This window comes from Mauremys reevesii, linkage group 19, assembly GCF_016161935.1.
Source record: "Mauremys reevesii isolate NIE-2019 linkage group 19, ASM1616193v1, whole genome shotgun sequence".
Taxonomy (NCBI): Eukaryota; Metazoa; Chordata; order Testudines; family Geoemydidae; genus Mauremys; species Mauremys reevesii.
In genome coordinates, this window is record NC_052641.1 from 8455763 (window position 1) to 8479591 (window position 23829).

Consider the following 23829-nt stretch of genomic DNA (forward strand, 5'->3'; position numbering starts at 1 on the left):
CATTCACAGTATTAGGGTGCAAGTTTATTTACAAGTGAAAGAATTTGCAGGGGGGAGGGAATATTGTTCTCTATTTTGTTTTAACCCAGTTTGGCAGTAACTTCATTTTAAAATTCAATATTATGGTTGTAAAATCAAACCAGGGGGATACAGGCCGAGGTAGGACATGATGCTGCTTTAAACTTTTTAAAAAATATTGGCCATCTTTTAAGGTGACACTATCCCTTTAAGTACAGAAGCCTATGTTAAGGACAGCCCTGCTGTGTGAAATGAGCACTGGAGGGACAACCTGGAGAGGGAAGCTGGGTATTTATCCACAGACACAGAACAATTCATGCAGGCTTCCCCTGCCGTCCCCCAGCAATGTGACCCACACAGAGGGGTACTTTGCTGTACAAGTTTTGCTGCCTGTCCAAAAGCATTGCCACCTCTCATGTATAACATGATGCTACTGTGCACCATATTACCACCTCTGACCCTTTTGCAATTAGCGATCACATCCCAAAACGTGTGTCCGAAAACACCTGACTGTTTTCAAATGGCCTGTTTTCAAATCCCATGGCTGAGTTTTGTGAGATTGACCCACCTCATCCCACCAGTACATCTCAGCGGGGCCTACAGGATGTGCTGGAAATTGATTGCACTAAAGCAAAATGTCTCTGCTCTTGTATTCCTTGGTTAAATATCATTGTTTCCATCTGGCATCTCATCGGCAGCTTCTTTTTTTGTGCAACTCCAGGCCTTGTAATCGATTAATTTGATATGATTAAACAATGAGCTAAGGTGCATCTGTAATGAGTGTTTATAGGCATATTTGGATTTGAACAGGATGCTATTCATTGGCTTCTCCACAACCAGCTTGGAACTGGTCCTCCCAAAATGTGCTTGGTGCTATAGTGGCCACCGATAAACGGAAGATCGAGATGACACATTCTTGGCTGCAGTCTCGTTGGCCTGTGCTTGCTCCTGCTAATGTTGGCCTGTGTACAAGTCTCCCTGGCCCAGAGCTGGCTGGAAAGGTTTCTCTGTTGCCGTAGCCGCCCAGAGGCAAGTTAAATTTGGCAGTGAACGTTGATCTCTAAGAATCTTCTCTGAAGTGATGAGAAAACCTTCTCTTGTCCTTTTGATTTGAGGGTGAAGAATGCAGAGTAGACACCAGTTTACAGAGCATTTTGCATACTGAATGTGCCCAAAAAGTGCTTTGAAATGAGCAAATGTGCTTGGAGTGAAGTGGGAACCTTACCTCTCCTTTCTGAAATACAGCAAGGGGAATGAAGGTATAGACTCGGTTCTGGGATGCTTCTGGAGTAAATCTCTGCAAGGTGCACTAGCCCTGTGCTCCTTTGCCACAGCAGTCGCCAGCCAGGGAACGTTTCCTCCGGCATGGAACGGGGCATGCACCTTGCTAGCCAAGAGCACGCCTCTGGAAAGGAAAGCACTTGCAAGTGGGAGACCTGTGTTAATGGTGGTGGTGCAGCTGCCCGTGGTCAGCCTGGGGGGAAATGGATGCTCAGTCTTGCACTGGCGCAGAGAAGCTGTGACGTTATGAGTATAATACCTCATTGAAAGGTGACAGGGCCAGAAAGAATTAATTAACTCACCTCACCGACTGATCTGACCAATGGATGAACCTTAAGGACTGGTTAGGAAGATATGTAAATGAATAGAGCTTTGAAATGCAAGTCTGCATTGTTAGAGGTAGAAGGGGAGATGTTTGCTCAGGTCCTGTGATGTAAGCAAATAAGTCTCGTCTATTGCTATAATTTTAATTCAAAGATCAAAAAAGAAATATTAACATTTATAATAATACTTGAGTAAAATAGTATTATTGTCTATGTGTCTCTGGGAAGGTTGTGGTAACCTGTATCTGAACTGTTTAATGGATAAATTACACTGTGCTAATTGCCAGGAGATTTGGGGAGAAGGAGTTAAGCCTATTGTTTTCTCAGGCCAAAAGGCTGCTGGAAATGTATAAGAAGCTTGGAACACGATCCTGCTTCATCTCAGATCTGCTTTGGGTTTCAAGAGGGGGAAACCTTAAGCCACAAGGATTGAGATCCCCAGTCATTGACTGGAGCCACCCTGAATATGGAAATTGGACTATAACCCATGGACTATTTCTAAAAGGACTTTTGGCAACTACAAGCTCATCTCTGCTATGTATCTGAACCTCAAGAATTGAATTCAAGTCTGTCTGTAGATTGATCTTTTAACTGACACTCTCTCTTTTCTTTTTTAATAAATTTTAGCTTAGTTAATAAGAATTGGCTGTAGCATGTATTTTGGGTAAGATCTAAGTTATAATTGGACCTGGGTATGTGGCTGATCCTTTGGGATTGGAAGAACCTTTTATTTTATATGATGAAGTAAGATTTTCAGAAATCATCATCATATCTGACAGGTGTGTCTGGACAGAGGCCTGAGGCTGGGCACTTTAAGGGAACTGCGTGGATTGGACTTCTAAGTGACCAGTAAGGTACTAGAGAAGCTGTTTTGTGCTGGCTTGGTAAATCTAAGTATTGGAATAACCACCAGCGTTTGGGGTTTGTCATCCCCGTTTGGTTTGCAGTTCACCCTGATTGAGTGACCTCAGCTGGCTCCCACGGGCAGCACCGTCACAGAAGCCCAGTGTGATGGATTGGCTGAACGGTCATCGCTGTGCAGAGGGCAGCGTGGTGACCCTCCCGCAGTACGGGGTGCTTGGGCACTAGCAAAAGGAGGTGGAAGGAGGCTGTTGCAAGGTGAGGGGAGCCGCGTGCTGGCGGGAAATGCATGGGAGCTGCTGCCTTGACATAGAAGAACGAGCAGTGGTGAGTCTGACCCCAACAAGCCGTGCTGCAGAACTGAGCCCTGGCTGGGGAACCTCAGGGGAGACGACTGGACTGAGAGGAGACCCCTCAGTACTAGGCTTGAGGAACTCATGGCCCTTTCAGCTGTGCCTAAGAGCCAAGCTAGGGGCTGCTCTCTTATTGTTTAGTTAAATCTGTCGCAGCTAATGAGTCTAGAATGTGTGCGACCCCCTTCTAATTCCCCCTTCTCGAGTGCGCTTTCATCTGCAGGGCTCCGAGCTCATGGGTGAGTGAGTGAGTGTGATGAGCCTCATTTTCCAGGTGGGGAAACTGAGCCACCCTGAGAACCAGACTATCTGGTGGTAAAATTCCCCTTCTGCTCCTTGTGCTGGGAAATGCAGCGCACAGTAAGTCTCTAAAACAGATGCTTCACTTCATAGGAAACCAAAATAGATGGGAAAAATCGTCCTTCCGCATGGGATCAATGTAAGGAAAGGTTTCCCACCTGCTCTTATGGTAATTGCAGGGGCTGTGTGTGCACCCCCCTTTTCCCTCCCGGTGTTTGGCCCCGGTGGCTGGAACAGCCTGCTGCTTACTTAGAGCTGAGTGTTGCCTCCTTTATTTAAGGAGCAGGGGCTTGTGCTTTTGGTGCTGGAAGTCCTGGGCTCCCTCCCTGCTAATGGCCATTCTGGCTGTATGTGAATAGGACCCTGGTTCTTTCCATTTATCTGTCATGGGAACTGTCAGGATGGCTCAGGCCTGTGGTCCATCCAATCCAGTATCCTGTGTCCCATAGCGGCTGGCACTCGATTTGGGCACATTTTTTCTCGGGCGAATAGAATATTTGCCGAAAAATGCATTTTTCAGTCTAACGAAAATATTTGTGAATTCGGGTCAAATTTGGCAAATAGTTTCAGCTGAATAAAACTGGAGAAAAACTCCAAGCGTCAAAATGTTTTCAGGACAAAACATTTAGTCTTTTCATGTCAAAAAGATGTTTCATTTAGAATTGTAGCTACTTTTACAAACAAAAACCACAACCCACAAAACCCTGAAAATGAAAAGTTTTGTTTTGGGTCGAATTAAAAGTTTTGTTTGGCCCAAATCAGAAAATTTTTGGTTTTCCGTTTCACAGAATAGAAACGAATAGTTGTAGTTTCAGGTTGACCTGAAACCTAATTGTCTGGATTTTTTCTGATGTCGTCACCAAACTGAAACCCCCGTTATTCATCCCACTAGTGAGCATGCGCTGCTTCAGGGGAAGATGCAAGAAACTCTGCAGGAGGCAGATGTGAGATAACCTGCCTCCCATGAAGGTCTCACCCTGCTCACTAATAGTTAAAAATGATCATAAGCCCTGACTCAGGAGTCTCAGTATCCCTTCCAGAGGTAATGGGTCTGTTTCAAACTTCCAGCAGTGGAACTACAGTGGAAGAGAAATATTTTGAAAACTGTTCTGAGTCCCTTAATGTCCTTGTAACTCCAAAATAGCAAAGGTGAGCGGGAGAAGTAGCGTTTCCTGGGTTAATCTCAGGAGCAGAAGTCGCCCAGTTCGGCTGGGTTGAACACATCACGAAGGCTGCTTACGTGAGCTTGCCTTGCCACGGTCTCCTCTGCAGAGCCAGTGCATCGCAATAGAGATGTCAGTGCCGAGAGCGGTGGCTTGTTTAAGCCGCTTGAGAGGATCTTGTTTGTTCTCTCTTGTAGCACAAGTCTCTTCTCTGCCTGCTCAAGTGGGTTGCTGAGGCCTGCTGGCTTATCCTGACAGAGCAGAAACTAGCCAGATGCGGCTGGGCTTAAATAAATAAATGGAAACCTGCTGCTCCTATGGAGAAGTGCTGCAGTGTGAAGTTAATGCAGAAGGGCAGCATCTGTGCCTCGGGGAGGTGAAATGCTAGTTTGGATCCCCCTGGTCACCTCTTAATGAAAGCCGGTGTCTCTGGGAGTGAGATGTCATTTATTTAAACATCAATTCTGCTAGCCAACGGTGGGGAGGCAGTAAAGGTGTCGGATGGGCCCACGGTATTTATATACTGCCCGTCGCCATGGTTTCTAAGTGCTGATCTCAGCCAAACGCACAGATGTATCTTGGGTACCAAAATTACTTGCCTTCAGTTTCTTGCCTTCAGGTTAATGGATTTTTTTTATTATTTTCTCCCTCATTTCACTCTCTGCATCCTCACCTCCTCCTTTGAGGGACCCCTGCTATATGCACTTTGAGTGCACAGATGGTGTCACCACGATTGGGTGCTGGTGCGACTGTGCTTTCTGCAGACAAGTTGTACTCTTGCACGACCACTCGGTGTACTGCCCCCCCTCCGATCAGCATGGGACCATGTGGTATGTTCTGGTCTTCCACACTCTGGAATGTAGCAGGGCTCCCTTTTTGGTGACGGGTGCTTTGGCTGACTCTAGTTTTAAAGGGATCTGGTTAATTTCATGCTTTTGGGGGGGGGGGGGGTGTCAATTGCTGGTTTTTAAGGCCAGTGAAAGGAGTGCAAAGAACAGTGCCCTCTCTGTGTACGCAGAGCTGCTAATAATAAATGGAGATATACCTCTCTTATGGAGCTGGAAGGGACCCTGAAAGGTCATCGAGTCCAGCCCCCTGCCTTCACTAGCAGGGCCAAGGACTGATTTTGCCCTAGGTCCCTACCTCAAGGATTGAACTCACAACCCTGGGTTTAGTAGGCCAATCAATGCTCAAACCACTGAGCTACCCCTACGTTACTGGTATTATGACCACACTCTCCTGCTGTGATGCTGAGTCCCAACCCTGGGGGGGACGGACGTCTCTAGGGTCCCTGTTCAGGAAAGCGTTTAAGCACGTGCTTAGCTTTAACTATGTGCTTAAATGCTTTCCAGGATAGGGGCCTGTGCTTATTTTAGGTTTGGGGCATTGGCTTCAAGTTAAGCACATTCGCCTATTCAGAAAAGCAGGGAAGCCTGTAAATAGGTGGTTAAAGTTAAGCACATACGTGCTTTCCTGAATCGGGGCCTGAGTGTGGGAAGAGAGTTCATCCTGTAGGGTGCGCCCGGTCCCCAGCCCCTCTTCTGAAACTGCCAAGGAGGAGGTCGGTTAGTGGTGGGGGGGTGTTGCGGACTCGTGCCCATTGGGAACTGCACTGACACCCTCCCCCCTCACTTTATCTATTCACATTGAGAGCTGGGCAAAAGCCACGAGTCTCCCCTGCAGATCCCGAATCCTCCCACTGGGCGATGCTCCCTCGACAAGCCCTTCAAGGAGACTGACGGCAGAACTGTTACATTCCGGCGTGTGAACTGAATCAAAACAGCTTTCTGCTCGATTGGCTGGTTATTCACCAAAGCAGCAGATCTGTGCCTTGTGCACATATCCTGACAGGCTGCAGCGTGCCCTAGGGCGTTCATCTGCCCGGGAATAAATCTCACCCCTCATCTACAGTGGGAATTGGAGTGAAAGCAGAGGCTGGATGTCTGCCAAGCGATTGCAGCTGGTACTGGCAGGGCTCCCGCTGTCAGGTAATCAAGTAAGATTGTCCGCGCCCTCCCACCTATTGGATGACTGGCTCCATGAAAAGCCAGTGCGCTCCGTGCCAGGTGGGCCCAGCGGGGTGTTGTCTGAGGTGATTACCTTCTCCCAGCCCCCTGGCCGGTAGTGGGTTATTTCCCGTCATGTGTCATGCAGGTCAAGGCAGAAACAAGGGATGTGGTCACAGAGATCCCAGAGGCAGAAACGCTGTGTCTTGGGGTGACTCCCCTTCCCACCCGCTGCTTCGGTGGCCTTTGATTCCTGAAATAACGCCACCTCTTCCTCCTTGGCGTGAGCTGGAACCATTAAATTGACAAGAAAGCTCCTGGCTCCCCAGCCGGGCTGCTGCCGGGTCTCACCTCCAAGCCAGGCTGTCACCCTGGGCTGCCCCCTGGGGACCTGGCTCCCCACTCCCTGCCCCGAGCACAGCAGCCGACTGGACTCCGGGCACGGATCTTCTCACTGCATCCTTAGCACCGCGTTTTCCTTCCTGCCCCTCGCTCCCAGGCTTTTCTGTGAGGATGGTAGGGGGTTAAGGCTACAGCCCAGGTAAGAGCCCTGGGTAACTCTGCAGTGTGGACATATCTCGGTGCCCAATTTGAGATGCCTTAAAAGTAGCCTGGTGGTCAGAAAAAGCCGAGCACCCACCATCTGCAAATCCAGCTCCTTTAAGGCATCTCAAGGGGGGCACCCAAAATCGCTTGTCACTTTGGAAAGGCTTTGTCCTTGTGTCAGCCTCTCTGCACTTGGCTCATGTCCCGGAGGTTTTCTTCGCAGCTGTAAGGGCTAGAGACTTGCTTTCGTTATTCTTTCTTTGTGAAACGGAGAGGAGAAGATGGTACCTCGAGAAAGGTGGCGTACGGATGTATCTGGCGCCCTGGGGAGGAGCAGGCTGAGGTCGATGCTCCAGGGGAAGCAGGGTACGGCCACTTGCAGATCTAAGGTGCGAGCATTGATGTTCGGTCAGGCCGTCTTGCCCCTCCCCGTTAGGCTCTAGACACCAGCGCTCCAAGCATGCGCTTGGGGCGGCACTTTCCAAGGGGCGGCACGCCGGCTCTTTTTTTTTTTGCTTGGGGCACAAAACGCGGGGAGCTGGCCCTGAGCTATGGCGGTGGAGGGCGCGGGGAGGGCAGCAGGAAGTAACCCTGGGGGGAGCAGAGGAACTGCTCCCCTCCCCCAGCTCACTTCCGCTCCAGTGCCACCTGCTCCCCCGAGGGCGCCGCCGCTCCGTTTCTCCAAGCCTGGGAGGGACGGGTAGGAAGGAAAATGCGGCTTGCCCCGGGGGAGGAGGCGGGGCTGGGGATTTGGGCAAGGGGTTGGAATGGGGCGGGGAAGGGGCGGAGTTGGGGGGCAGCACGGGAAAATTTGGAGCCGGCCCTGGTTAGGGGCTTTTGAAAAGCAATAGGCGCAAGGTACTGAGGCTTTGTCTGCACTGCTAAGAAAAGGTGCAAGTTGACTGCAGAGTAACGAACACACACCTTGGTTCTCCCATTGTAACAACCACAGTGGAGACAAGGCTCTGCAGGTTTATATCAAGGTAAAGTCACCCCCGGTGGGGAGGGGCGTCCTGCCTACCTTGCATAGCTACCTGGTGGCAGTCACTTCAGGATTTGACCGCGAGATAAGAGCAGTGAAGACAAAGCTTGAGTCTGGGGCATTCTGAGAATGGAAATCCCTTAACATTTGAAATCCGCATCTCTGCAAAACAGAACCAAACCCTGCAAGAGACTGCGCTGCATAAGCTGCCCTGACATTCCCGTTGCTGATTTATTTGGGGCTGGACAAGCTGTGTTTATTAGAAGGTTCAGCCCCAGAGGTCTGAGAAGAGCTGCAGCTGCTGATAAGCACCAGACCCTAGGGACCCTGCTTTAAACTATACAGCTGCTGCGCACACATTCCTATAGAACATCCAATAGGTCTGGGGCTGGGGTGGGAGAAAGCGATGGCTGGAAAGAGAGGAGCAAGAAAATGAAGGGGAGAGACCCTGAGAGACCCTCCAGCAGGAGGTGAGGGAAGAGAAAGGGCTTGGCTATGCAGGCATGTACTCTAGAAATACCAGAGAAGCAGCACTGGTCTTTTCCTTCTGTGATTCTGTGCGGCAAAGAAAGTTCCTGGCTACAAGAGCAAACCCATTTGCCCTGCAGAGGTGAGGCTGAACGACACATTGGATGATGCTCAGATGCTGCGGTGATGGGTGTCAGTGTAAAACCCACAGAGAGATGGATGCTCCTTGAGCTGAGAGTTGAGCGTGTGCACGTTTATCTGTACGGATGGCCTGGTTCTCATCTTACTTACGCCAGCATAACTTTTGACTTCCATGGAGCTACTCCTACCTTACGCTGGTGTAAGCCGTATCTGAACTGGGCACCATGACTGCAGTTGGCCCAGAACGTCGTTTGGCTTTAGCCAGTGCCGTTCACAACCAGGGTGTCCCAAATTTCTTTCCAAAGCACTGAGCTAGGCCGTGCTCATCAATAGCTCCGAGTTTTGGCGGCTAGAGCCTGTGTTACTGAATCTGCTGTATGGATTGCAGTGGGGTGATGGTGGATAGAGACACTTGGACTGTGAGTAAAGAGACTTTAGTCTATTCCTGTCTCTGCCACTGACTTGCTGTGTGACCTTGGGGAAGTCACTTTGCCTCTTTCTCCTCCTGCCCTCTGTCGGTCATGTCTATTTCGACTGTAACCTCTTTGGGGCTGGGACTCCCTCTCACTAGGAGTATGCGCAGCACCTGCACAGTGGGGCCCCAATCTCAGTCAGTGCCTCTAGACACTACCACAATATGAATGTTAAACATGGTAAGATAAGAGCTGGATGTCTTAATTTCCACCTGCAGCCATTGCTCAGCTTGAGTGGGGGCTGGGGGTTTCTATGGAGCTGATCAGTTCTGTAGCTGACGGTTTGGCTACGTGATTTCACAGCTGGTGTATTTCACGGTCTTGCTTGGCTGTATTTGTAACCGCGGCACCAGCAAGAGAAGCCACCTGTAGCAAACACTAGGGTGTCTAATCTGCGAATGTCATCGGTGATCATCTTAATTCTGTAACCATGGGGGCAGCCCGGGTGATTTACAAGTAATTTAGGGTCCTGCTGGCTGTCAGCATTGGGGCTGCTTCTCATCTAGGCCTTTTTTTTAAATGCTGGTGCCGGATGGACATCACTGGAGACTGAAGTCTTCTCGAGCAGTTACATCACTGACTGTGTGTCTGTGTGTGCTCCCCTAGGGGCCGGGGCAGTCAGAGGGTGGGGAACAGGGGGGTTGAATGGGGACTATACTATAAATTATACTGTTTAATCCACCAGGCAGTGTTTTGAGTCCTTCTAGCTCCCTAAATTCAGAGGTCATTCTGGAATAAGCACGGCTTTGGCTGAGACTCTATTTTTGTGATTCTTACAGCTCAGTGACACTTCTCCGGGCAGGAAGATTACAGCCACAAGCTGTTCCTAGACATGATCATTCTCCTCCTGAAAACCCTTTCAAAGGGCTATTAGCTACGGGGGACCATGTTCCCGCGGCCTCCTGTACACCTGAGCACCTTGCCAGTGGCTAACGATGTGAGCGGCACTCTGGTGGGAGGATGCATTAAACATTTAGTGTCTCTCTCTTTCCTTTTTGCCCCCATGCAGACGAAGTGAACTTGCTGGACAAACTGACTTCTTCCGCCCGGGACTTCAGCAATATTTCCCTCAGTTATGACGAAGCCAACTGCAGCGTCTTGGAGGTTGGACAGTATTCCACCCTCAGCATCCCTACCCGGGAGGCCTTTGGGGACAGGTAGGCTGATTGCCCAGAGGTTCTTACAGTTGGACTCCCTGCACGCCTGGTGATTTGGTCTTTTAAAAACCTCGTTCCTCCCTCAGCGCTGCTTCTTGGGGTACGTCGTCATTGCCGCTGGGGTTGTGCCTGGCGGCTTGTGTAGATGTCCCCCTGCAAATAGAGGGGAAGAAGCCACCGCATGGGCTTCAGCGCCAGCTGCACAAGCGAATACCTACCCCGGGGGCCAGGTGGGCTTGTGTTGCCCATACTGAAGCCTGTGCTACGGCTTCCTTAATTCTGGTATTTGGTAACTTTTCAGTGCTTGACTTTGCCAGCTGCATAATGTTCTTTTAACTTTTTAGTTTTTGTGCGTCAAATTATATAGAATGAATGAACGTTGTGTTTATTACACCGGAGGCTACAGGATGCTGTGGCTTGCTTCCCTCGCCTAGGTTTGCAGATGAGCTGAGCGTGTTGCTGAAACTTAGGTATTCTCTGAAGGAGGAGACCAGCCTCTTGACGATCCTCAGTCATCGTAGCCACGTGCTGTTCCAGATCAGGATTAACCCCCTTGCCTTGGTCTTTGTCACCACTAGGAGGCGACATTACGAGTAAGTTCCATCCTAGCTCTCTTCTTCCTGTACCCCAAAATTTGGGGGGCTGGAGTTTCCAAAGACAGGCAGCGAAGCTGAGCCTGTTGAATACTTAGTGGTGGGTGCAAAGGGGTAACTGCCTGGGCACGCCGGGTCACGAGCATGAAGCTATCCGTTAATGCTAGAGCGGCTATGTGTGTGTTGCTGGTAATCACAGGATTGCACCCACGTATCCATCCACTGCACTCTCAGGTACCTATGTGAAAATGTAGAGCTGTGGCCTTTTGCACATGGAGACATGCTCTAGCTCCAGCCAGGAGAGAAATTAGTTGGCAGGTGTGAAGGTTCTCGGGGTGCCCGGGACTGAGTCACCTTGTTACCCCCTGCCTCCAGCATGAAGGAGTCTTGCTTGTGCATCACTGGGTGTCTGCACCCCAATCCCAGAAGTGTTTCCCCATCATATCCAGCCCTGGGCTGCTCAGAGAAATATCAGCTCTGCTGCCCCCCAAGAAGCAATATACACACCAGCCAGTAAGATTCAGCTCTGTTCCAGCATTTTGCTTAATATCACTGCTCTTAGACAGAATGAAAACAAAAGTAAATTTATTATCAAAGATTCCAGATTCAAGTGGTATTGGAAACAAAGGGTTACATAAAAAACAAAATCACATGCTTTCTAGAGGCTAAGCTTAAAGAACAGGCTAACCTGTCTGCAGTTTATCTCACCCAATGTCGTTTGCAGCTTTCCAGCCAAGGTCGTCTGAGATCCCGTGTTCATAAATGTAAATGCACTGCCCATTTATTCCTATGTACATGATGAGGGGTGTCGTCTTTGTCTTCTACTTATACCCCCCACAAAGTTCATTGTCTGTCCTCAGAGACGGGATAACCACCTGGGGCTTGGTTTTCCTGTGTGCCGCTTCCCTTTTGACTTTGCATCTCTTCGCTGACGTAAATCCATCGTGTTAGCTTACCATGCTGCATCCTGCCAGAGAGAGAGGTGAATAAACGTCTCTTGTCCGAGAGAACACCTGTTTTTTCACCTCTGCTGCTGACTCATGCCTTGTTACGGACTGTAAGATCATATTTTCAGTATATGTACGTAACTCCTTACACAATATCTCTATATACATTTCACAACGATATCAATGACCAGCGTGACCCCGGCTTTCATTTAAGACCTCACATGACATTCTTTGGTGAACCAGAACGTACAGACCAGAATCAAGATGTTCCTGGAACCCACTCGCTAGTTGGAATTAAGAGGTTCTTAGATCATAGCAGGGAAGAAGGTTGGTGATGCAACAAGACTCAGGGTCTTTAGTTAACAGGAGTGTGGCAGACAGCGCCGGTCCGGCTGGTCATGTCCCCTCAAAGTTCTCCAAGGGTCTGTCCCTGCTGACGTCTGAGGCAGGGCCCCTCTGATCGCAAAGCAGCATCTCTGCTACTTGTACCAAACAAGAGTTGGTCGTCTGCTACCCTTTTCCCCTGCTTGGGCCGTTGAAGGGTGAGCTCACTGCAACTTACTGATGCAGGTGAGTTGGCAGGACAGGGCCTGTGTGTTAGTCTCACATCCACTAAGGTGAAGGCTGCTTTGGCAGATTTTCTAGGTTAAGAGGGAGGGTGTGCTCCTGGTTTTGCCCTAGAGCGTTAGATATTATCCTCCTGCCGGTTGTGCCTGTGATTGGACATCTCCCCCCTTCGACATAGTTCCGGGTAGCCAGCATGTTAGCGCTCTCTCCTACTGTTCACAGAGCAGAGTCCCCCTCGGAGGAACGGGGTTACTCCCCCCATCCACCCCGTTTGGGTTGGAAATTGTTTGGAGGGAGGAAGCGTTCGTCACCAGGACATACTGTGGAGCTGTTGTTCTAAGGCCACGTCTACACTAGGAGCTAGGGGTGTGATTCCCCTGCTTGTGCGCACATGCTCGCACTAGATCTTGGGGAGCTAGCAGGCGTATAAATAGCAGTGTGGCACAGGTGGCGGCAGCGGAGGTACGTGCTGAGTATGAACCGGTTTGGTACTCGGGACAGCTCAGCCAGGCCTTCCTTGCCGTTCCCCATGCTGCCGCAGCTACCCTGCTATTTATACTCATGCTAGCTTGATGAGGACTAGTGCGAGTATCTGTACGCGAGCAGGGGAATCACACTCCTACCTCCTAGTATAGACGTAGCCTAAAAGCCTCAAGCCATGACTCTCTCTTCTGCCTCTACGTGATGAATTAATCTCTTGGTGGGTACAGATATTTGAGTTCGGTCTGTCTGCCCACACTTCAGTCGGCATTGGAAGGCCTTTGATACTGTTCTCCACCTGGGAAGCCTCTTATGAGTCCACATGCCAGTGACTAATAGAATTGTAGAATATCAGGGTTGGAAGGGACCTCAGGAGGTATCTAGTCCAACCCCCTGCTCAAAGCACGACCAATTCCCAGATAGATTTTTGCCCCAGATCCCTAAATGGCCCCTCTCAAGGATTGAACTCACAACCCTGGGTTTAGCAGGCCAATGCTCAAACCCCTGAGCAATCCCCCCAGGCTAATGCTTCACAGCTTTGAAATGTAATGGTTGGAGGAATAAAATAATTTGCAGCGAATCCAGGCTACTGTGCTAGGCAGATGGTTCATGTGTGATGGATAGATCTTGCTCACCTCAGTATGGCAACTTCAGTGCTTTGGTATTGGCCTAGCAATCGTTATTTTCATCCTGGACTGAGATCACACTCTGACCTGGTCGTTTGGGAGGGATTGTGGCCTAGTGGCTAGAGCCTCGGACTAGGAGTCAGGAGACCTCACTTCTATTCCCAACTCTGCCATTAGATGGCTGTGTGGCCTTGGGCAAGTCACTTCTCTCTGTTACTCAGTTTCCCCATCTGTAAAAATGGGCGTAATGCTGGTGACCACCTCTGTACAGCACTTTGAGCTGTGTCGATGAAGAGTGCGGTATAAGAACTGGATGGCATTTGGGATATTTATTATTAAAGGTTGAAAGAAAGGGGCATGTTTGCGAAAGAGAAGGGTGAATGGGGACCTAAGTGTTTGAATACGCAAAAGATTGTTATAAAGAGAGCGATCGATTGCTCTCCTTGTCCACCGAGGGTAAGACAGGAAGAGAGCAGCTTAGTTGGTAGCAAGGGATGTTTAGGTTAGATATTAGGAAAAACTTTCAAACTATAAGGGTAGTTAAACTCCAGGACAGGCTTCCAAGGCAGGTTGTGGAATCCCCCTCACTGGAGGTTTCCAAGAACAGGTTGGACAAAGGCTTGTCAGGGATGGTCTAGGTTTATTTAAACCTGCCCCAGTATAGGATGATGGACAAGATAATCTCGAGTCCTTTCCGACACTACACTTCTCTGGTTTGATGATTATTTGCCATGATGTGCATAATGACACATCTGTTTTGCTAATGAAATCCTCAAAGCCTGTCTCAGACACAGCCGTGGCTTTTCCAAGGATCCTGGCTGAGATCCAGTCCCCTTTCCTCACTCTCCAAGAAAGAGGGAGGCTCCCTTTCTTGCCTTGTCCATGAACGCCTCATAACTGGGTTTCCCGAGTTATTTCGCTGCTGACTGGCAGGCAGGGACAGTTCAAAGCAGCAGCTGGAGTTGCGTTCCCAGTGACCTGTCGCCTGTTAACGTGACTCCGGATTCAGTTGTGCCTTGGCTCAGGGCTGCAGACGACACGATGGCAAAGTGATGGTTATAAATGGCCTCACGTGCCGAGTGTGTCGTCAGTGTGGCAGGTGGGGGAATCTGCGCAGTGTAAAGCCGGGGGTATGAGAAATTGGGGCGGGGGAAAGAGCCAGCTGACACAACCTAGGACTCCAGGATTGGATCAGAGCCAGGCTGGGACTCCGCAGGCCGCTTGGAAAGGGTCCCTGCACCATTCAGTTTTGGGGGATGGGATTATCTCTGCCTTGCGAGAGCCAGTCCCGGGTGGAATTTTTAAAGCCTTTGAAAGTCCAGACGTGCTGCTGTCTGCAGTGAGGCGAGATATGTCCGGAGCCAGTTTTGCTGTTCAGGCTCTGACTGAGCCAACCTTCTCCCCTGCATCCCAGCTGGAAAGGTTGACTCTAAACCAGCTGCAAAACCCAAGGAAAGGGTTGGATAGAGTGGCTGACTGGGCGATAACCAGGAGAGTGCAGTCAGTTCCATTGCTTGGGTGCCCCCATGACGCGTTACCCTGCAGAGGGAGTGGGGCTGGAGGAGTGGATGCAGGGGCCTGCCCAGGACAGATGGACATTTGGGAAAGAGGCTGTAACTGACTAGATGGGGGATTTTTCCACAGATTCCCCAGTGTCTGTTACAAGGAGAGCTGAGTGACTTTTTTTTTTTTTTAAACAAATAGGTTTTTTGCTGAAAAATGCGGTTTCGGTCCATCTGAAACAATATGTGAATTTGATGACCTGATTAGTTTAGGCTGGGAAAAAGGCTGTCAGGGTCAGGTTCAGAAAACTGTGTTGTGTCCCTAATAGCCCTGAGCCCAGTGGTTAGGGAGACCCACATTCGAATCCCCACTCTGGAGCAAGGATTTGAACTCGGATCTCCTCCCTACCAGGCTCTAGGCAGTTCTGGGGTTGGGTGCTTTCCATCTCTGCTGTGGAAGCTTTTCCATTTTTGTGTGTAAATATTTACTCTTTGCTGGAGCGGGGACTTAGAATCAGAGAAGATTAGGTTTGGAAGAGACCTCGGGAGGTATCTAATCCAACCACCTGCTCAAAGCAGGACCAACGCCAACTAAATCATCCCAGCCAGGGCTTTGCCAAGCCTGACCTTAAAAACCTCTAAGGAAGGAGATTCCACCACCTCCCTAGGTAACCCATTTCAGTGCTTCACCACCCACCTAGTGAAATAGTGTTTCCTAATTTCCAACCTAGACCTTTCATACACTGCAACTTGAGACCATTGCTCCTTGTTCTGTCATCTGCCACCACTGAGAACAGTCTAGATCCATCCTCTTTGGAACCCCCCTTCAGGTATTTGAAGGCTGCTATCAAATCCCCCCTCACTCTTCTTTTCTGCAGACTAAACAAGCCCAGTTCCCTCAGCCTCTCCTCGTAAGTCATGTGCCCCAGCCCCCTAATCATTTTTTTTGTCCTCCGCTGGACTCTCTCCAATCTGTCCACATCCTTTCTCTAGTGGGCAGTCCAAAACTGGATGCAGTCCTCCAGGTGTGGCCTCACCAGTGTCGAATAGAGAGGAATAATCACTTCCTTCGATCTGCTGACAGTGCTCCTACTAATGCAGCCCAATATGCCATTAGCCTTCTTGGCAACACGGGCACACTGCTGACTCATATCCAGCTTCTCATCCACTGTAACCCCTAGGTCCTTTTCTTCAGAACAGCTGCTTAGCCAGTCGGTCCCTAGTCTGTAGCAGTGCATGGGATTCTTCCTTCCTAAGTGCAGGACTCTGCACTTGTCCTTGTTGAACCTCATCAGATTTCTTTTGGCCCAATCCTCCAATTTGTCTAGGTCACTCTGGACCCTCTCCCTATCCTCCAGCATATCTACCTCTCCTCCCAGTTTAGTGTCATCTGCGAACTTGCTGAGGGTGCAATCCATCCTATCATCCAGATCATTAATAAAGATGTTGAACAAAACCGGCCCCAGGACCGACTCCTAAAGTCAGGTCTCTTCCCTCCAAATCCATCCTCTGAATCAGGCAGAGAGACTATACAAATCCCCATCTCCTGGGCGAGTGCCTTCATCACCAGGCAGCAGGGTCCGTCTCACTCTCTTTGGCCCAGTGAACAGTCAGGTATTTATACGAAGTGGAACAGCTGCAGTGGGAGAGACGGAGAGCAGAATGGCCCATAGGCTGGTGGTTTGGATGCTCGCTGGGCAAGGGGGACCTGAGTTTTCAGAACTAAACTGAACATTTTTTTTTCTCATTTCCGAAAACTCAATGATTTGCCCAGCTCCAAGTAACGGAAGGGTTAGATTTCCATGAGACGCTTTCCTTTGGCTTGTAATTATCCAGTGCGTCCAGGATAGCTGGCTGCATAGCACAACGGGGGTGAGCCTTTGAGGGGGCCTGTGCTAATACCGAACAGTGAGCCCAGCCCGGTAGAAGATGGTGGTGGTTTTGTGTCTGTCTGAGCCTCCTATTCTGTCTTTCTCCTGTCCCCAACCTGGGACACACAGGTTCCCAGTTTCCATCCTGGGGGATGGAGACTGGCACCAGGTTGCCCTCAGCATCTCCTCCGAGAGACTGGAGCTGCACGTGGACTGTCAGCTGGTGGAGAGCGTGGGCTGGTCCAATTACTTTGGGATGAGCGTCACCACGCAGGGGCTGGTCATTCTTGGAGGCCTGATTGAATCCTTTGAGATTCCCTTTGAGGTGAGAATTTGCTCCTCCTACACACAGACTCTTCTCTTTCAGCCCAAAGGAGCTGCCTAGGCAGCCTGCAGGGGAGACACTGCATTGGGACGGGGTGGGAGGGCTCTCTAATGAAATGATGCTGGAATTCCATTTGCGGATGGAACCCCATCTCCTCCCTCACTGAAAACACACTGTTTAGTTTCACTACACAGGTGATGTGCAGTGCAAAGGCTTTGAAGTGCACCAGGGTTTGCTCCTAGGTCAGAGAAACCAAAACAGTGAAAGGACGTCAGCCAGTAAGATGGAACCCCCCAATAAGATCCCCTCTAACCCACTCCTTTCTCCCTGTGTCAGTTACAGACGTGCCCCCACACTGCGGGGAGAGGGATTAGTTTTGTACATCCTCTGAGATGAGTGACGTTTTAAGCAGTGAAGAAAGAGCTTGATAGCCACTCCACACTAATATCCTCAAACAGGATTCTTAAGCCTTTTGAAGTAGAAAAGTCCCAATAACAGCGTGTAAGAACTGGCCGTGAATGTAGCTAGAATGAGAGCATCAGGGAATGCAGCATCTCATTTCCAGCCAAATCAACACACTTGTGACTCCTGAAATTTAGGAGGAGAGAAATCAAAGACTACAGAATTGGCACTCTGACATAGCAGCGTTCCTGTACGGGTTCGTCTGTGCTGCAAACCGAGGTGCGATTGCTTTACTCTAGCGAGCACCGCTAAAAATAGCAGTAAAGACACAGCAGTGCAAGCCTACCAGTGCCTCAGGCTGTGAACACTCATTGCCAGCCTGCACTGGGGTCCATGTTCCTCATTGCTTTTGGTACCCAGAAAAGCTAGATTAAAGTTAGTGTGCATATATCTACCCGGACTGCAATCATGCGCCTGATTGCAGCACAGACATATCCTGAGGGACCCTAAGCTCCTCGCTAGCATCCTTCACACCCTCCAGGATATTTATAATTACCCCCATTTTACAGTGGGATAAACCGAGGCTCCCACAAGTTGAAATGACTTGCCCAGGGTCACACAGCAGGGTGACAAGACCCTGGAATATAAACCAGGATTCCCCCAGCTGCCAGGCCGCGCTGCCTTCCTGTTCAGTTGGTCCTGGCTTGGACAATGCAACATGTGCTGTAGGATAATATAATTACTCGCCCAGACACAGTGTCTAAAGGGTCCAGGCAGGGATCTGGGCCCCGCTGCACTGGGCACACTACACGCATGCATCAGAGATACAGTCCTGCCCCCAACGAGCGTCCTGTCGAAGACCCCACAGCAGGTCACAAGAAGGAGCTCTGTTAAGGAAATGCCTGGATCATATTGGATCCAGGATTATTTTAGGGTCTTTGCACTGAAACCCCCTCCCCAGTAACTAACATGCAAGCCAGGGACCAGAGCTATCAGGTTACAAAAGGCAGCTCTAAGGCCTCTTACCATCTTGCATCGTCTGCACAATGCTCTTCCCTGTTGATTCAAGCGTGCGTGCAGCTCTGTCACCCTTCCCCACCTCTCTTTCACAGCCAGTCGCCTGGCCAAACCCTTGGCTTGGAAGGAAGATTTCATCGCATCAAGATGGTCTGGGGTTGGGGCGATTATCCAACAGCTTTCGCACATTTATCTCATCTCAGCTTTTACGGCTCCTTGGAGGCAGCGGGCGAGAATGACTAAATGGGGCAGGCTCGTATGGAGAGAGATGTTTGCTCTGGACAGTCGCATGGTGCAGAAAAACCTGCTTATGGCTTAATGATGCTGGAGCTAACAAATCGTTGCACCAGTTACACTGGGCTCAGGAGGGAGGAGAGGTTCAGAAGGAGGCTAACAGAGAGCAGCCCTGTTTGAGTTGGCTCTGACTTTAATAATTACAGAACCTTAGCAACTGTGGAGGCTCCTGGCTTCTCCAGGCAAGCAGGGCTCTTCCCACTCCCCCCAGATGCTCATTTCACCTCTCCCAGTGCCAAGAACCAGGCCCTCAGTGTTGCATTCCCTACAGGCCTCCTCTTCTTCAGATTCCCCCGGCCCTGATGTTCTCTCCTCCCTGCTGACGCTTTCTCCTCCGCCCAGAGCTGTCCACAGCAAAGGCCAAGGAAGGCAAAGAGTTGCTGTCTGCTCTGCTGCAGGGCAGCCTGCAGGGCATTTCAGCAATGGCCTTCTTACACCCTCGCTCTAGCCAGGATCCGAGTGCGAGGAGGGGGGCCTGGGTGCGGGGAAGCTGGTGTTTGGAGTTACCAGCCAACACTGACCTCATGGAGACAGCTGGTTCTTCCCTCCCTGTCTTGCCAAACGCTGGGGGGGGTCTAGTAATCCGGAGCTCTGCTAGGTAATTTCAGGCTGTGGGCGAGGGGAATGTGTCAGCCTGCTGGGGTAGGGTGTTGACTTGGGGCCTGATCCATCAGCGTGCTGAGCCCCTTCAGGGCTGATGCTCAGCACCCTCTGCTCCATTCTCGTCTCTCAGGAGACGCCCAGCACGCTGCAGAATCCCATCCTTCCCTCTCAGGAGTTGTGCTGGGATGTTCCCCTGCTGCCTGTTCATCTCGTCTCACCATGGAGCCAGGGGGACGTGCCCGCGTTGGTGTTGGGAACCGCGGGGTTCAGAACCTTGGCCAAGTTGACACACAAACGTGTGCAGGACCAAGCGTACTAGGCTCAGACATCCCTGCTTCGTGGGGTCCCTCTGCTGGCCCTGAAATAGGATTCCTTCTCTGTGCACTGTGGTGGAGCATCTCCCTGCCAGTGTAATTGCTGCATATCCTGAGTCCAAATAACTCCATTCAAACCTTGCCGCTTGTCATGCAGAGGCAGTGTCCGTGGTCCGGGTGTAAACTCCACTTGTTTGTTTCCTTGCCTCCCAGGGCGCTCTGCAGCAGCTGACCTTCCAGATGGGAGACCCAGGGGCTGCCGGTGAATACTGTGGAGGCTACAATACCAGATGCGCCAGCGCTTTCAGCACTGAAGCTTTCCGCAACCAGTCCCGCTCCCCAGGGGAGCTTTCTCCCGCTTGGCCGGAGGTGTGTCAAGGGCCTGCAAAGAGCATTCTTGGGTTTCCCCCTTGCGAAGAGGGACCCAGTTTATCCCTGATGTTACTTAATCCCTGGGGTCTCTCCATTCACCTAATTTAGCCCATTGGGACTCGGGTTTCGGCAGTGGCGTGGAGAGAATACGATGATGACTGGGACACTCTTTGTGGTTGGGCACCGGTGGAGTGTTTGTCTTTCCCTTCCCACGTGGGTTAGTGCTCCAGAGCCAGAAAGGAGCCCAGTAGAGCACCTGTTTACCTGGTTCCACTGCCCCATAACCTACGCAGGTAGCAAGAGTTTCAGCAATGGTGCCGGCTGTCACCTGGGGAGAGCTAGGAATAAACGGTAGCTTTGGAGGGTGTCTCCTCTCATCCCCTCCCGCACTGTGTCCGGGGTGGGAGCTCACAGCTGGGTCTCTGTTTCTGGGTGGGTCAGCAGAATGACCTTGCAGAGGTGCTGAGTGTGCAGCCATGGATGGGCAGGGGCCGTACACTGTCATGGTAGATGGGGGAAGCTGAGTGGAAGCTAATCTGGATCAGTGATGGGGGTGGAGAAGACCCCACAATTGCATGCGTCTTGAGAGCGGCTCATGGGCCAGGGGTCATGGTAGTTTTATCTCTCGTTCCAAAAACAGAGCAACGCCCGTTCCCCTGAGAATCCCCATGGCAACATGGGAAATGGCTTTACTGCCGGTGTCCTGGCGACCCAGGAGCCTCCGTTAAACATAAGCTGCTGCTCTATCATTTGGGGCTTTGGCATTTGACTTCTCTTTGTGAAATGGCGAACAGGTTTGGTGCAAAGGGGAACATATGGCTGGACGGGAGGGGTTTTAGCTGTAGGAAGTGTGCGTGTATGTCTGCGCATTATTGTGTATGTGCGTGGGTGTGTACAATGCACACAACTAGTATTGCGCAATGTTGCCACACATTTATCAAAGAAAGAGTGCGACGAATGAGAAGTGTTGTGCTCAGGAGTTCCATTCCCACCGTGAAATCCCACTGCCACGCAGCAGGGCCTGGGCACGGAACTTCCTCCTGCACCGTGCTTACCAGCGTTTACTCCTCTAAGGGTGTGTCTGCACCCGTGGTTCTCAACCAGGGATCCGTGGCCCTCTAGGGGGCCGCAAGCAGGTTTCAGGGGGTCTGCCAAGCAGGACTAATGTTAGACTTGCTGGGGTCCAGGGCAGAAAGCCGGAGTCCCACTGCATGGGGCTGACGCCCGGGGCCCTGAGTCCTGCCACCTGGGGCTGAAGCCGAAGCCTGAGCAACTTAGCTTCACGGTGCCCCCTATGGCAAGGGGCCCTGGGCAATTGCCCAGCTTGCTACCCCTTAACGCTAGCCCTGGCTTTTCTATGCAGAACACCAGTTACGGTGGCACAGGTGGGCCGTGGAGTTTTTATAGCATGTTTTTGCAGGGGGTCTTGGAAAGAAAAAGGTTGAGAACCTCTGGGCTACACTACAAATATCATTGACCTATTTAAGGTTGACTTACAGCCAGTGCAGTAATGTGCATGTCCACACTACCCTCCTGGGGTCGGTGGTGCATGTCCTCACCAGAAGCGCTTCCACCAACCTAAGAGGGGCAGTGTGGGGAGCTTAGAGCCCGGTCTCTCAGCTCCGCTGGCAGCTCCCTGCCAGGGGCCTGGATGCCCCACCTGCTCCCAGTGGGCTGCCTCCCTCCTTCTGCTCCCTGTTCCTGCCAGGGGCAGGGAAAGCCGCCCAGGGTTTCTCCCCCCTCCTGTTCCTGCCAAGAGTGTGTGTGTCGGGGGGAAGCTGTCTGCAGCTTCCCACCTGCTGGGTACCCTTGTCAATTTCATGGCTCACCGAGCCGTGATTGACAAGACTGCTCAGCAGGGAGCAGGCAAGGGGGTCCCTCCTGCTTCTCACCCCAGCTGGGAGTGGGGTTCGAAGCCACCAAGCTCTGGCTCCCAGCCAGGAACGAGGGGCAGCCCCCCGATCTTCTCACCTCGGCTCCCAGCCAGGAACGAGGGGCAGCCCCCCGATCTTCTCACCTCGGCTCCCAGCCAGGAACGAGGGGCAGCCCCCCGATCTTCTCACCTCGGCTCCCAGCCAGGAGCAGGGTCCAGTGGGGGTTTCTTGTGAATTTCAGGGCTCCTGCTGTGAAATTGACAAGATGGCTGATGTAAGGGACACCGTGTCTACACAGACACTGCGTTGCCCTACGCAGACACCGACACAAGCCTTACTTTTCTTGCTCACGTTGCTGGGCAGATCTACTACCTAACACTTGCCACAATCCCATGAGGTAGGTTAGTATCATCTCCATTTTACAGAAGGGGAACTGCGACCCAGAGATGATCTTATCCAAGAGTGCACTGGAAGAGCTAGGTCTTTGTGCACCATTGTTAGCCGTCCCTAGAGCTGAGTAGTAAAATACCTGTGTTCCCGGAGAAAAAGCTCCTGGACCTTTACTCCAGAATTGCAACAAGAAAATGGCTAAATGTGCACACTTGAAGCACAGATCTTAAAGTACCAACCAAATTCCCCAGTCCTGTTCATGCAGCGAGAAGCATGCTAAAAGGAGCGACTTTTTCCAAGAACCAGCTCTGTTACCCACTGCGCTCTTAACCTATGGAAACAGCAGAGCCGTCAACAATCACTTGCTTAAGTAAATTCAGCTACTCAGGTAGTGATGTATTTCTCTCTCTCGATTATCTAGGTGCCAAAAGAAACCAATGAAATTCAGGAATCCTACACTCAGGTATGACTTTCCAAACTCAAAGGGTGGATGTGTATGGGGTAGTCCCTTTTTGGGATGGGTTTGGAGGGGATCCAAGATTTCATTACGCATCATGATGTTTCTCAAGGGAACAAATGGATTGTTTTGGCTACATTAATAATTATCAGGTAAAAGACCATATTGCACAGCCAGGGGGACAAGTGGTTTGGGGTTTTTTCCGGGCACCCCAAGCATGTGCTAGATGCTCTCCGAAAAAATATAGCACTCCCATGAACCATATTAAACAGTAAAGGCAGAAGAAGAGTCACAAGATTATGGGGTTGCTTAGAGTGTTTAGGGGCACATTCTGAGTGTTTCGTTTTTCACCCTTGATGATGGATTGAGAGGCTGGTCAGGCGTTGGTGGAATGAATCAGATGGCTGCACAGGTGGATCGGTTTGTGCTGCAAACATGGGTCACGGGTGGCAGTGGAAACAAAAATGATCTGTAGGATAGCCAGTGCGGCCTGGAGTTCTTGTAAATAGGGGAGGAGGAGGGGAGGATGACGGGAAGATGGTGAATTCTGAAGTTGATGTCAGAGGAGCAGGAGATTCCTGTTGCTGCTCTCCTGCCATAGAGTATTTGGAAGGGGCAGAAGCTGCCAGACCAGTGCCCAAATTTGTTTTATAACTGCCAACACTTTTCTCAGTATGGGGATAAGGGACAAGGCCAGAGTCGTTTTTCTAATCGTAGGGGGAAAGGTTTAAGCCAGAGATGGAAATGTAAAGGGTGTAAGTGTGAGTAGCTTTTGAAACTTGCAGTACTATTTATTAGTTTTGAACATACCTACTGGTCACAGCAAAAGTTTAATAGCAGAATCCTATGGCATGGTTTCTCACTCTCACAACTGCTAGAAGAGGGCCTCATCCTCCCTGATTGAACTAACCTTGCTATCTCTAGACTGATTCTTGCCTGCATATTTATACCTACCTGTGGAAACTTCCACTACATGCATCCGACGAAGTGGGTATTCACCCACAAAAGCTTATGCTCCAATACATCTGTTAGTCTATAAGGTGCCACAGGACTCTTTGTCGCTTCTTACAGATCCAGACTAAAATGGCGACCCCTCTAATACTTCACTCTAACTTTTAGGGAT

At 50.6% G+C, this 23829-nt stretch overlaps 1 protein-coding gene across 7 annotated transcripts in view; it reads left to right on the forward strand.

Moving 5' to 3' along the window:
• Positions 1–23829, forward strand: part of COL27A1 (collagen type XXVII alpha 1 chain) — a 247087-nt gene that overhangs the window by 62703 nt on the left and 160555 nt on the right. For 6 of the 7 annotated variants that reach the window (XM_039506042.1, XM_039506046.1, XM_039506043.1 and 3 more), the window contains exons 2-6: positions 9925–10072; positions 10507–10665; positions 16788–16983; positions 19827–19982; positions 22671–22712. In XM_039506042.1, coding sequence (XP_039361976.1) covers positions 9925–10072; positions 10507–10665; positions 16788–16983; positions 19827–19982; positions 22671–22712 — 701 coding nt within the window. The remainder of the gene's footprint in view (positions 1–9924; positions 10073–10506; positions 10666–16787; positions 16984–19826; positions 19983–22670; positions 22713–23829) is intronic. The other variant, XM_039506044.1, reaches the window with a different exon arrangement.